At 48.0% G+C, this 15035-nt stretch overlaps 1 protein-coding gene across 2 annotated transcripts in view; it reads left to right on the forward strand.

Annotated features, from left to right (window-relative positions):
• Window positions 1-15035, forward strand: part of ARK2C (arkadia (RNF111) C-terminal like ring finger ubiquitin ligase 2C) — a 140940-nt gene that overhangs the window by 99914 nt on the left and 25991 nt on the right. For both annotated transcript variants that reach the window (XM_053288224.1, XM_053288225.1), the window contains exon 2: window positions 13186-13477. In XM_053288224.1, coding sequence (XP_053144199.1) covers window positions 13186-13477 — 292 coding nt within the window. The remainder of the gene's footprint in view (window positions 1-13185; window positions 13478-15035) is intronic.

A 15035-nucleotide genomic window follows, 5' to 3' on the forward strand; every position in this document is an offset into this window, starting at 1 on the left:
CACGTAGCTGAATGCTTGCACATAGAAAATTGGCATGTCAAGGAGAAAGGACCTAACCCAACTCTCTCTTTTGTTGGGATTTATCTCTGGTAAAAGATACCCTTCTATTTCAGCAGAGTGCACAAAGGCAAAACACAGCGGAGTCTGCCCAGGCATGCATGTTTGCTGAGAGTAAAAGAAACTTGGAGCCAGTTCATCATTTCAAATCAATATGAGGAGTCTTTATTGGACAACTCCATTCTAGATAGGAAAGTGGAGAGATAGAATCTCTAATCTATCTAGTTAGCTCTCTGCATCTCTGAGCACATGGTGCAGAGAGAGAGGCAAGAGTGTGTGATAGAGGGAAGGAAAGAAGGAAAGGAGGCAGGCAGGCAAGCAGGAAGTCCCTAAGAGTAGCAATCTACATATCAAAGGGATAGTGTCAGGGCAGTAGAGAGGAGGAATGAGCAATGTCTTGACCCCTCTAGCCCTCTGACTCACTAGTCTGTCCTCCTCTGTCATTGAGGCACGAGGCAGCACAGAGTCCTTCACTTCCATCATCTTTGATATGCTAGTTTTCTGTGTGTGGTTTTAAAATATATGGAGGAACATTCAGTTGTGTGAGCTCCCATCTGTAGTCCAAAATGGTTGAGTCCAAACAGAAGTGGAATGCTTCACTGAGAACTAGGGGTTTTCTCAACCGGTGGCACACCCAATGTTGTTGAACTACAACTCCCATCATACCCAGCTACAATTTTTTGTAGCTGGGGATGATGGGAGTTGTAGTTAAGCAACAGCTGGAGTACCACAGGCTGGCAACCCCTGAACTAGGCTCTAGGAAGTTTGGGGCGCTATACAAATCTGGAAAATAAACACACACACTGTTTTCAGCTGCATGCTGGAATAAACACTGCCCAGAGGAGTGCCCAAATTTATTATTATTACTTCATAAGGCCGGGATTCTGAGCCTTAGATCCCCAGATGTTGTTGGACTACAAGTCCCTTTGGCCACTGTGGCTGGGGATGTTGGGACTTGTAGTCCAATAATATCTGGGGACTCAAGTTTCAGAACCCTGTCATAGAGGAATGTCCCATGTCTGAGGCAGTCTGCTAAAAATACCAGCTGCTGGGGAGCAATAAGGGAGAAGGCGATTGCCTTCATGTCCTATAGTTTGGGCTCCTTAGACTTGATGGGAATGGAGCCATAGCTCAATGGCTTTGTTTGTATGCAGAAGGTCCCAGGTTCGGTCCCAGGCAATATCTCCAGGTGGGGCTGGGAAAGACTCCTACCTGAAGCATCAGCCAGCTGCTACCAGTCAGTGTCGACCAGGGCTGCTCAACATCAGCCTGCCTGCAGATGTTGGCCTACAACTCCCATAATCCCTGGCTATTGGCCACGGTGACTGGGGATTATGGGAGTTGTCATCCAAAACCAGCTGGGAAACAGGAACATGCCCCTAACAACCAGTTCTCCTAGCGAGGACTGCTGCCCAAACCCCAAACTGCCCACTGAGGAAGGCTCTATGGCTCCTGCTACATGCTTGATGGGTTTACTCTGCAATAGCCAGGGGTGGATTAATGCATAGGCAACATAGGCACTTGCCTAGGGCAGCAAATTTTGAGGGTGGTGTGCAAGTAAAGGGCTTGCGGTGGAGGGGGGGAGTTAAATAATCTTTTCCTGCCTTTTTAAAATCACTGCTGTGCGGTGTGAACAGTGGAGAAAGCTCCTTCCATGTGGGCCATTTCCCACCCATTCTGGGGCATATGGGAGGCAGGCCGGCCCATGGGAGGAGCTGTCTCCACTGGCATTTTTAAAAGGCAGGAAAAGGAGATTTAACTTTTCCCTGCCCCACCCCACCCCCCAGCCCTTCACTGCTAAAGGGGAATCCTTGCCAGATTCGCCTTTACAAGGATAGCCATCAAGCCCCTCAAGGCAGGGCGGCAAATGTTGGGTTGCCTATGGGCAGCAAAAAGCTTAATCCGCCCCTGGCAAGAGGCTGTCATCCGCTGATTTAAATGCCAGGGGGTGAGCAACTGCTAGCACAAGTACCCTCTGGAGTGGGAGTGCGCAGAACAGAAGTGAGGGCTGTGCTCATGTTCCCCTGCATGCATATTGCCCATAAGTGGAGGAGGAGCAGGATCCGGCCGGCCACACTCCTACAAGCTCCACCCCTCCCCATGTTGGTTTGGCCTACGCTGAGAAAGGGGTGTCTGTTATCAAGGTTAGGAACCTAGGCAACTGCTTTATACCATGGGTCCATCAAGCTCAGTACTGTCTCCAGACCTGCTCAAATTTTTGGACAATAACTCCCATAATCCCCAGCCACAGTGGCCAATAGCCAGGGGTTATGAGAGTTGTAGGCGGACATCTGCAGGAGGGCCGAAGTTGAGCTGGCCTGGTCTACACAGACTGGCAGCGGCTTCTCCGAAGATGCAGGCAGGAGTCTCTCTTGGCCCTACCTTGGAGATGCCAGGGAGGGAACTTGGAACCTTCTGCATGCAAGCAGGCAGGTTCTTTCCCCAGGGCGGCCCCCTCCCCTAAGGGGAATATCTTACAGTTCTTACAGATGGACTCTCCCATTCAAATGCAGACCAGAACTGACCCTGCTTAGCAAAGGGGAAAATTCATGCTTGCTAGCACAAGATCAGCAGCGATACAGGAAGATGCTGAAAGGCTTTATTTATTTATTTATTTATTTATTTATTTATGATATTTAATATACTGCCCACTCCACAGACTCAGGGTGGTGTACAGACAAGAACAGTATCCGAGATTTAAAATTTTTGAGAGAGAGAGAAATTTAAAGGCAAACTCCTGGCAGAAAAGAAATGTCTTCAATAAGATCTTAAAGGCTGAAAGGGAGGAGGCAGACCAAATCTGCGGGGGAAGAGAATTCCAAAGTGAAGGGGCAGCCACAGAAAAAGCCCTCTCACGGGCCCTAGTACTACGGACCTCTCTGAGACATGGGACTGAAAGAAGGCCAACCATCTCATATTGCCTGGGAGATGGCAATGGTAAACCCCTCCTGTATTCTACCAAAGATAACCACAGGGCTCTGTGGTCGCCAGGAGTTGGAATCAACTCGACGGCACACTTTACCTTTACCACAAGATCAGCTTATTGTGTAGGGATTCATGAGATCCCTGTTTTAGCTTATTGTGAATGGGATTCATGGAACTCCCATTCTCCCCTTCGCCGCAACATGCGGAGGTTGGATATGAGGTCATGGGAGAGCAGGTAGGTCCAGCTGGTGCTCACGTGCTTTGCCTCCATGCATTGGCTGAGCCAGCGTGGTGTAATGGTTAGTGTGCTGGACTAGGACCGGGGAAACCCGAGTTCAAATCCCCATCCAGCCAGGACAGTAGCCGGGTGACTCTGGGCCAGTCACTTCTCTCTCAGCCTAACCTACTTCACAGGGTTGTTGTGAAAGAACTCAAGTATGTAGTACACCGCTCTGGGCTCCTTGAAGGAAGAGTGGGATAGAAATGTAAAAATAGCAGCAGCAACAACAACTTGGAGCACATTCTCCAAGGTCTGGTGAACTTGGCAATTGCCTCACCAACATGGCCCAGGGAAAAGGTACGGCAGCTCAACAGGACTGAAGGGGGAAAGTGCCCTTTTTCACAAGGGAGAGAGGTGAGGGGGTGCAGGTGCAGAGCAGACAGAGGTGAGGGTCCTGAGGGGAAGGAAGCAGGAGCCTTGGGAAAGAAAGGTGGTGCCAAGCTTGCTGGGAAAGGAAGCTGGATCTGGCACTCATCCAGCTACCCACGTGGCTGTGGCTTTTATTTATGGCCACGTTTCCATACACTATCTTGAGAGTTTTAGCTAGTTCCTATTTGCCCAGGATCTGCCCTGGAATTCCAAACAGGTTCCTCTGCAATTGTAACCCGTGTCATTTGCTATGTTTTCTTTTTTGAAAAAAGTTATTTTGCTAACGAAGCACTCGTTTCAATTATGTAGAGTCTGTGGCTGAGAGCCCAGTTGCTGACATATCAAATAAAAGATCACGAATTACAAATTCATGCATTGATAAATGACCTTTTTTTTTTTTTTTTTGGCGCAGCCTGTATGAGAAACACAAAACCTTGAGCTGTTGTCAGGGATCTGAAACAAGCATGATAGCATCATGCGATTGTAATGTATCTGGCAAGGATGCCAAGCTCCAATCACTTTCACAACCCTTTATACCTCTTTTTTAAAAGGGGTGGGAGGGAGTGTATATCCCACCTTTTGCTTTACCAGTCTACAGCAGCTAACAGCAAACAAAAAAATGCAGTAAGATAATAACAGTCAATCAAAATAATTTAAAAATAGAACCCAAAGATCCCAGTAATTAGGCCGCAGAATAAAAAGCCTATCAACCAGCTTGAGATAACCCCTAAAAGCCACTTCCTGCATAGCAAAGCCTAGTTATTCTCAAATGACAACAACAACAAAAAGTCCCCAAAAGGGGTCTGAAGGAGAACAGTATGGGATGCAAAGGGCCTTTCAACCAAAGGGTGTTTCCACAATATTGGTGCCACCACTCTGCTCCTAGTGGGTGACTGTCATGACTCCATCAGCAAGGGCAGTCAAAGCAAGACCTCTGATTGGGCCCTGCCCAAGCGGGGGAGGAGGGGTCCCCTTGCCACCTGAGGTGGTATGGTGAGCTGCTAGTCTCCCCTCAGTGCCTGGGGAAAGGCTAAGCAGTAAACCTACTTTGCTTCAGCAAGGTGGTTGCACTCTATGCTCCATGTTGCCCAAATACCTCCATGTTGCCCATATACCAGATTCACCCAAACAGAAGATAAGAACATAAGAACAGCCCTGCTGGATCAGGCCCAAGAATGCCCATCTAGGCCAGCATCCTCTTTCACACAGTGGCCCACCAGATGCCGCTGGAAGCCTAGAGGCAGGAGTTGAGGGCATGCCCTCTCTCCTGCTGTTACTCCCCTGCAACTGGGACTCAGAGGCATCCTGCCTTTGAGGCTGGAGGTGGCCTATAGCCCTTGACTAGTAGCCGTTGATAGACCTCTCCTCCATGAAGTTATCCAAACCCCTCTTAAAGCCATCCAGATTGTTGGCTGTCACCACATCTTGTGGCAGAGAATTCCACAAGTTGGTTATGCATTGTGTAAAAAAAAAAATACTTCCGTTTGCTGGTCCTAATTTTCCCAACAACCAATTTCATGGGATGATCCCTGTTTCTAGTGTTATGTGAGAGGGAGAAGAATTTTTCTCTAACCACTTTCTCCACTCCATGCATGATTTTATAGATCTCTATCATGATATTACAGATCTTTATCAAGATGACTGAATTTAAGAAACCCCATAATTTCTAACATGAAATCACTTTAGTGGAGGCGGGGTGGTGGCGGCTAATCTTGGATTCAGATAAATTCAGTAAGTTTCTTTGCAACCGTATATGGTGACATTCTGCCTTGGAGAAAGAGATGAATGGAGTCTGTTTTTCTACTAAGTCCATTGTTAAAAGAGATCCTGTTCTTCAGTGGATTATCTCAACTAATGTATCAATTTCTTTGATGTCCAAAGATATTATCACCCCATCTTTAAAAAGATGGAGAGTAGGGTTTTTCCAGTGATGGATCTGTACGACCATAGTGGCTAATAATAAAATAGTTGTGAGGACTTTTGACATATGTGGAAGCCACTATAAACTATTTGTCTGTCTCTAGCCAGGGAAATATTTGTCTGTCTCTAGCCAGGGAAAAGGGATGAATGGAAAAGGCAAGGGTGAAAGAAAATAAGAGTGATCAGAGGAATTCACTGTATCTAAAAAAGGACATTGTAGAACTGGAAAAGGTGCAGAAGAGGTCGACCAAGATGATCAAAGGCCTGCAGCACCTTCCTTATGAGGCAAGGCTACAGCATCTGGGGCTTTTTAGTTTGGAAAAGAAGCTACTACAGGGAGACATGATAGAGATTTATAAAATGTATGAATGAAGTAGGGAGAGTGGACAGAGAGAATATTTTCTCCCTCCTTCACAACACTAGAACCAGGGGTCATCCCATGAAACTGACTGCTGGGAAATTTAGGACCAACAAAAGAAAGTACTTTCCCACACAGTACATAACTGAACTGTGGAACTCTCTGCCATGGGATGAGGTGATGGCACCAGCCTCGATGGCTTCAAAACGGGCTTAGACGAATTCAGTGGATACTAGGCTGGATAGCTATAGTACCTTCAGGTTCTATCGTGGGGTGAGATGAATCCCAGTTGCAGGGGAGCATCCAAGTGGGATGTCTTTGAATTCCAGTTGCAGGGGAGTAACAGCAAGAGAGAGGACATACCTTCTCAGAGGCATCTCTGGTGGCCGCTGTAGGAAACATGATTCGGGACTAGATGAACCTTGGGCCTGATCCAGAAGGGCTGTTCTTATGTGCATCAACTCTCAGATTTCCAGTCAACGTTTATTGATGTAGGCTAGGCACTAGCTCTGGATTAATGTCTTATAAGCTTGTGGTCAGCTCAGCCTTCTTTCAGCTAAAAGTGGGTGGTGTGGGCCTTGCTTGATTGGTGAGGTGCTGTTTTATCAGCTGAACATAGTTGGCAGAAAGTAGTTTTCCCTGGGATTTGTACGGAGGTAGCTGATCTGAGAAATATCTGTGCAAGCCGCTGTTTAAACATCAGCGGTTGGAGTCAGACAAAATGTATATATTTTCCAGCTAGAGGCAAACCATCATTTTTAAGAGCATCGAAAGTGCATTGGCAGAGGCAGCATTTCCTGTGGTGTACACATGTATTTCTTTTGCTCCACTGTCATCTCTGGTCAGGGCTTTTAACAGGGAAAATTGAGAACTGCACAATGGTGAGTATAATTCGAGCACCCAGGACATGCCCTGCTACAACACACCTCAATGCATTCTCCCTGTCTGTGCACACAGACTTTGTTGCCTAGACTAGAGTCCCAGTCCATGACATTTAGATGCCTACGCAGAGTGGGAGAAAATCCTCAGCACTGGGAGTCTGACAGCCGTGTTGCAGAAGAGTGTTATATTCACTGGTGACTCCACTGGTGACTCAAACCCCCCCCCCCATTTATTTTTAAAATGGTGACTCTGCAGGGAGAAGAAGTAGAGTCAGTAAGAAGCATCTTTGGCAGGAGAAGAGGTGCTCTTACCCCTGGACCTCTGGGCCAAAGTCCAGGGCCTCCACAGCCCCTGGGGGTCCCCCAAATTCTCTTTAGTCTGTCCCTGGTGATGTGGTCATCCAGCTGAGCATGATGATGCTAAATTTGCATGGGGGAAGGCTCCAAAGTCCTTTAGGTCCAGGCTCCAGAATTACCTAGGTGCAGCTCTGGGCAGGAGGAAGAAGAAATGAGTCTTCTTGATCAGGATCTGGGTTCTAGAGGAGCCTGGACTACTCAATTTACTTTTCTCATTCTTATCAGTCACCTTTAACATCAGCACCTTAAGTGCCGCAGTGGGGAATGCTTGACTAACAAGCAAAAGGTTGCCAGTTTGAATTGCTGCTGGTACTATATCGGGCAGCAGCGATATAGGAAGATGCTGAAGGCATCATCTCATACTGCATCATCTCATACTGCACGAGAGGAGGCAATGGTAAACCCCTACTGTAACCGCCCTGAGCCATTTTGGAAGGGCGGTATACAAATCAAATCAATAATAAATGAATGAATGAATGAATGAATGAATGAATAAATATTCTACCAAAAGAAAACCACAGGGCTCTGTCGGCGCCAGGAGTCAAAATAGCAATAGCACTTACATTTATATACTGCTCTATAGCTGGAAGCTCTCTAAGCGGTTTACAATGATTTAGCATATTGCCCCCAACATTCTGGGTACTCATTTTACCGACCTCGGAAGGATGGAAGGCTGAGTCAACCTTGAGCCCCTTGGTCAGGATTGAACTTGCAACCTTCTGGTTACAGGGCGGCAGTTTTACCACTGCGCCACCAGGGGCTCATCTTGATAGCACACTACTTGTGCCGTCAATCCACTTGATGGCACACTTTACCTTTACCTTTCATATACTACAACTTTTGCATGACTTGGATTTTTGAGCTGCACAAGTGTTCTTTTAGAACGGCACATTTTGGGTCTGATTAAACATTTTTTTAAAAGTCCTGCAGAGCTAATGGACCAAAGGTCTGAGGCATCTTCATATACTCAGTGAGGTGGTAGAACGGATTCTATCAAGCATGGAACTGCATTTGTTGTTGTTGTTGTTGTTGTTGTTGTTGTTGTTGTATCCTATCAAGTAGGGAACTGCATGTCTGTTGTTGTTGTTAATAATAATAACAAGAGAGGAGAGCTGGTCTTGTGGTAGCAAGCATGACTTGTCCCCATAGCTAAGCAGGGTCTGCCCTGGTTGCATATGAATGGGAGACTTGATCTGTGAGCACTGCAAGATATTCCCCTCAGGGGATGAAGCCGCTCTGGGAAGAGCAGAAGGTTTCAAGTTCCCTCCCTGGCTTCTCCAAGATAGGGCTGAGAGAGATTCCTGCCTGCAACCTTGGAGAAGCCGCTGGCGGTCTGTGAAGACAATACTGAACTAGGTAGACCAATGGTCTGACTCAGTATATGGCAGTTTCCTATGTTCCTATGTTCCTAATAATAATAATAATAATAATAATAATTCGATTTCTATACTGCCCTTCCAAAAATGGCTCAGGGTGGTTTACACAGAGAAATAACAAATAAGTAAGATGGACCCCTGTCCCTAAAGGGCTCACAGTCTAAAAAGAAACATGATAGACACCAGCAGCAGCAGTCACTGGAAGTACTGTGCCGGGTGTGGATAGGGGGTGGATAGGGCACACAAGAGTTGGCTTCACTGTGTCAGGCCTGGTTGGTCATAGAAACATAGGAAGCTGCCTTGTGCTGAGTCAGACTATTGGTCCATCTTGCTCAGTATTGTCTCTACACAGACTGACAGTGGCTTCTCCAAGATTGCAGGCAGGTGTCTCTCTCAGCCCTATCTTGGAGATGCCAGGGAGGGAACTTGGAACTTAGATGCTCTTTCCAGAGCGGCTCCATCCCCTGAGGGAAATATCTTACAGGATTCACACATCAAGTCTCCCATTCAAATGCAAGCTAGCATGGACTCTGCTTATCAAAGGGGGCAATTCATGCTTGTTGCCACAAGACCAGCTCTCCTCTCCCATTCAAATGCAAGCTAGCATGGACCCTGCTTATCAAAGGGGGCAATTCATGCTTGTTGCCACAAGACCAGCTCTCCTCCTTGACCAGCTCTCCTCCAGAGGAAGCTCCTTGCAATTCCATTACAAGCTGCCTCTCAGGGAGACAGAGAGTTTGGTTGACTCTGAGGATCTCAAGGCATGCATCACTAAAGGGAGGGATGTGGCAGCAATGGGTTTGAGCTCCTCAGCTATTTCCCCTCTCCAACTGTATCCCCAAAGCAGAATGGGGCAGTCATTCTCTCGTCATCAGCGTGGGCTGTTCATTCAGCCTGTTCATTCAGCCGCCCATGCAACTCAGGTGAAAGCTGGAGCACCAAATTCAAACTTGGTCTCGGGTGCCAAAAACCCTAGGGCAGGCCCTGGTCTTGGTCTTTTAAAATGGGCACTAAAGATCTGGTTTTTAAAAAGTTACCAGAGAAGATGTGGAAGATCTGTGATTAGGATCTTTCATGTTTTAAAAAGTTAAAGCACCCATTGAGGAGGTGGGGGTGGGGGGATCAGACAGAGAGACAGTGGTTGAAGAGTTTTAACCCTTTCTCCCTTGCTGTTTCCTGATCTAAATCACAACCTTGAAGTTGTCATTTGTTCATGGGGGGAAACGTATGGTATCCCATATTTCGCTGCTCCTACCTGAGGTTCGAGTTTGGAGTCGTTACATCCGAATGCTGCTTTGGAGTCCCAGTGAGTTCTAGCTGAACATAAGAACATAAGAACAGCCCTGCTGGATCAAACCCAAGGCCCGTCTAGTCCAGCACTCTGTTTCACACAGTGGCCCACCAGATGCCGCTGGAAGCCACAGGCAGGAGTTGAGGGCATGCCCTCTCTCCTGCTGCTACTCCCCTGCAACTATGGGGTGGAGACTGCTTTGGTCAGCCTGATGGATGAGCACAGAGGAAGTATGACTCTGTTGGTCCTCTTGGATCTCTCGGCTGCTTTCAATACTATTGACCATAGTATCCTTCTGGAACGTCTGAGGGGGTTGGACGTGGGAGGCACTGTTTTACAGTGGTTCCACTCCTACCTCTCGGACAGATTCCAGATGGTGTCAATTGGAGACTGTTGCTCTTCAAAATCTGAGCTTAAGTATGGTGTCCCTCAAGGCTCCATACTTTCTCCAATGCTTTTTAACATCTACATGAAACCGCTGGGAGAGTTAATCAGGGGATTTGGAGCTGGGTGTTACCAGTATGCTGATGACACCCAGATCTACTTCTCCATGTCAGCTTCTTCAGGAGATGGCATATCCTCCCTAAATGCCTGCCTGGAAGCAGTAATGGGCTGGATGAGGGAGAATAAACTGAAGCTGAATCCAGATAAGATGGAGGTACTTATTGTGCGGGGTCAGAACTCTAGAGACAATTTTGATCTGCCTGTTCTAGATGGGGTCACACTTCCCCAAAAGGAACAGGTTCGCAGTCTGGGAGTACTTCTGGATTCACACCTCTCCCTGGTTTCTCAGATTGAGGTGGTGGCCAGGGGTGCTTTCTATCAGCTCCGGCTGATAACGTCAGCTGTGCCCGTTTCTTGAGATCAATGACCTCAAAACAGTGGTACATCTGCTGGTAACCTCCAGACTTGACTTTTGTAATGCGCTCTATGTGGGGCTGCCTTTGTACATAGTCCAGAAACTTCAGTTGGTTCAGAACGCGGCAGCCAGGTTGCTCTCTGGGTCTTCTCGGAGAGACCACATTACTCCCTTGCTGATGGAGTTATACTGGCTGCTGATAGGTTTCTGGGCAAAATACAAAGTGCTAGTTATGATTTATAAAGCCCTAAATGGCTTAGGCCCTGGGTATTTAAGGGAGCGTCTTCTTCACTATGACCCACACCACCCATTGAGGTCATCTGAGGAGGTCTGTCTCCAGTTACCACCAACTCGGCTACACAGAGACGGGCCTTCTCAGTCGCTGCCCCGAGATTGTGGAATGCGCTCCCTGCTGAGATACGATCCTCCCCATCTCTGGCAATTTTCAAAAAACACCTGAAAACCCTTCTTTTCACCCAAGCTTTCTCAGCTTCCTAAATTTTGGGTTTTTTTAATATCTGATTTATTTTAAAATTAAAAACCCGATTTTGGGATTTTAATCACTGTAATTGTTTAACTGTTGTTTTAAAATGTTTTTAAATTGTTAATTGTTATATTTTTAAATTTGTTTTAGCTCTTTATCATTTTAGTGGTTTGTTTTGATTGTAAACCTCCCTGAGCCATTTTGGAAGGGCGGTATACAAATCAAATAAATAACAACAACAACAACAACTGGTACTCAGAGGCATCCTGCCTTTGAGGCTGGAAGTGGTCCACAGCCCTCCGACTAGTAGCTGTTGATAGACCTCTCCTCCAAGAAGTTATCCAAACTGGATTTGAGGGAGGAGGCTCTTCCCTCGCTCTGGCTGCTGGGGCTGTTCTTCATTCCAGAAGGAGGCCCACTCAGCCAGTTCCCCCTCCCCTGTGCAGTCTCCCGGACTGAAGTTTGGGTCCTGGCGCTTCCATCCAAACATGAACACGTAACCTTGCCAAGTGGGGAGGGGGGGGGGCATGCAGAACCCCAGGTCGATTGGAACCGCGGTTCCGTGTTACATGCAAATGTGGCCACTGTGTCCACCATAGTCATTGAAGCGTCTGTCACTTCCTTTCCCTCTCTTTGAGAGACTGTTCTCTGCCTCTAGAAGTCTGCCTACAGAAGGGGCCAGCAAGGTGTGCGCAAAATGGCAAAGAAATTATTGATAGTTCAGAAGGAGTGGGAAGAGGGGAGCTGTGCTGATCGAAGGGAAGACAGTGAGCTAAATGGAGGCACTGGGAAAGGGCTCTCCAATCTCATCTTTCATCCAGATATAGCTACATGTCCCAGCTGGAACAGGGGCGCCATATTTCCCCGGAAATCATTCATTCTCTTCTCTCTTTCTCCCTTTAATCAACCCAGCAGGTACTGAGGAGAAAGGCTGACACACACACATGCATTCCTCCAAACCTTTCCAAATTTCCTCACAGTAGGCAGGGAGGGAATAATCTCAGCTGTGTAGCTGACGCTGCAATGCCCCTGTGCATGAAGTAGATGGTTGTTGCACAAATAAGAACTTAGATTTCATGTTCAGACAGCAGGGTCTTTGGATACTCCTCATCCTTTTCCTTCACTATCCCCCTTCCTTCCACCTTTCTTCTAGCAAACCTGATTCAGGGCCCATTGAATTCTAGGGGATTTTGTTCTGGTCAGTGACTGTAATAAAGAGGTTGCATTGTAATTAACACTCGAACACATATAATTAATGCATGCAACAAACGAGAGAAAACGCAAACCGTCGCTGGTCATTTCAGCATTAGGCACCTTTGCAGGAACTGTCCTAGTTCAACAGTAGAACATGTGCTTTGCATGCCCAGGGTCCCAGGTTCAACCCCTGGCTTCTCCAGGCAAAAAGATCAGGGAGTAAGGGATGGCACAAATGCCTGCAGGGCCAGCCTTAGCGGGCAGGCTGGGCATCGGCGGTGCTTACCTGAAGTGGGTGCTGAGTGGAGTTTTTGGGTCTACGACCAGCAGTGAGCTTAGGAGTGGGGGAAACAGTGGCTGCAATCTTTTATTCAAAGCTCTACAAGTAACTGCAAAAATGAACTTCCATCACTTACGAGGAGCCAAAGCCAAAGGCACTCCTTGCCCAGGATGCTATTTACCCCAGGGCCAGCCCTGGATCCCTGCCTGAGACCCAAGGGGTCTGCTGCTAGTCAGAATGGTCAGTACCGAGCTAGATCAGGGCTTCCCAGCCTGTGGTATTCCAGACGTTCCTGGACTGCAATGCCATCACCCTCAGCTACAGCTTATTGTGACTGGGGGTGATGGGAGTTGTAGTCCAGCAACATCTGGGCTCCAGATTCTGGAGTGCCACAGGTTGGGAACCCCCGGTCTAGATGGGCCCGAGGTTGGACGCAGGAGAGGGCAGCTGGTGTGCTCCAGTGGTATGCTCCACCAGAGGTCATTGGGTTGGAGGGGGTTCCTGTGCCGGCCTCTTCCTCTCTCTCCAACCAGCCCGCTGCCTTTGTCTTCCAGGCGCTCCTTTTCAAAGGTCTCAGCATCCTCATGCTACCTCCTGCCGGCACTTCCACCTGGGCCCCCAGCCTCAGATTTCCACCGACTTCCCCCTGCCGCACGCTGTCCAGCCTCACCTGGCAACCGCCCACCAGCACAGTGGCCCGCTGCACCAGCCCCTGCCGCCTCTGCCTACCCTGCCATTCCAGGATGTGACGGGACCCTCTTTCCTACCTCAGGCCCTACACCAGCAATACCTCCTCCAACAGCAGCTCCTTGAGGCCCAGCACCGCAGACTCATGCCTCATCCCAGGTGAGTCCTGCACCCACCGGGCCGGACTGGGGGCACTGAGAGGGTGGTGGGATGTATGTGGGAGGGCGCCGGGTTTTGAGCAGAATGGGTGCTTAAGGGTGAGAGTATTCACTGCTGCCAAGTGTGACGGGGCTCAGGGGCGCCCCAGGAATATGCCCTGTTGCCCTGTGCACCCATCAAAGGTGTGCTTTCCCTGCTGCTCTCGGGGAAGAGTCAAAACCACCTGACTGGTTGCTGTGCCATTTGAAGGGGCGCCCATTCAAAGGGTGCTTAAGAGAATCCTCCTCTGACCACCAGATTCTGTTCTGGATTTTGTGGTTCCACCAGTGTTAGGTTCCACCAGCCTTAGTTGGTATGGCAGTTCATACGATCGACCTTAGGGACAGGGTAGGAAGGGTCTCCTACTCGGATTCGGGAGCTCTGTGCACTCGCAATTTTCGATTATGTGTTACGCAGTCTGGGAGTCTGGATCCACACCTCTCCGTGGTATCTCAGGTTGAGGCGGTGGACATTGGGGCTGTCTATCAGCTTTGACTGATAGGCCAGCTGCACCCATTTCTTGAGCTGAATGACCTCAAAACAGTGGTAATTATGCTGGTAACCTCCAGATTTGACTTCTGCAATGCGCTCTATGTGGGGCTGCCTTTATGCATAGTCTCGAAACTCCAGTTGGTACAGAATGCAGCAGCCAGGTTGGTCTCTGGGTCTTCTCGGAGAGACCACATCACTCCTTTGCTGATAGAACTGTACTGGCTGCCAATCGGTTTCTGGGCAAAATACAAAATGCTGGTTATAACCTATAAAGCCCTAAACAGCTTAGGCCCTGGGTATTTAAGAGAACGTCTTCATCATTATGAGCCCCACTGCCCATTGAGGTCATCTGGAGAGGTCCGTTTCCAGTTGCCACTAGCCCAGCTGATGGCCACACGGGGGTGGGCCTTCTCGGTTGCTGCCCCGAGATTGTGGAATGTGCTCCCTACTGAGATACGATCCTCCCCATCTCTGACAGTTTTTTAAAAAGCATTTGAAAACCCACCTCTTCACCCAAGCTTTTTCAGCTCTTTAAATATTTAGGTTTTAATCTGTTTTTTACTTTTAGATTGTCTAAATTGTTTTAAGTATTCTGTGTATTTTTTAACTTGTTTCATGTTATTGTTTACTGCCCAGAGATGAAAGTGTGGGGCAGTGTACAAATTTGACAAACAAACAAACAAACAAATACGAGGTAGGAGGCGGGGAACTTGATCGTGAACTCAGCCCCAGCTGGGGAGGATGATTTTAATTCCGACCTTGTTCCAAAGCTGGGGATGGAATCTGGGTAGGGTGTGCTCCTCCTACCCAGCTGGGGATTAGCTCACAATCAAGTGCCCGGCGTCCAACCTTGTTTTTAACTGACACACAATCAGTAAATGAATGAGGGTAGGAGGCTTCCCCTACCCTAATGTTGATTGTGTGAACTGCTCTACTGTTCTTGAAGGCTACAAGGGGGGCTTCATTCTTCCAAAATGTGGGAGTGGGGAGAAATTAAAAAAGGTGGGTCTTATGGATTCCATTTCAG

The sequence above is a fragment of the Hemicordylus capensis genome, chromosome 2 (assembly GCF_027244095.1).
Source record: "Hemicordylus capensis ecotype Gifberg chromosome 2, rHemCap1.1.pri, whole genome shotgun sequence".
Taxonomy (NCBI): domain Eukaryota; kingdom Metazoa; phylum Chordata; class Lepidosauria; order Squamata; family Cordylidae; genus Hemicordylus; species Hemicordylus capensis.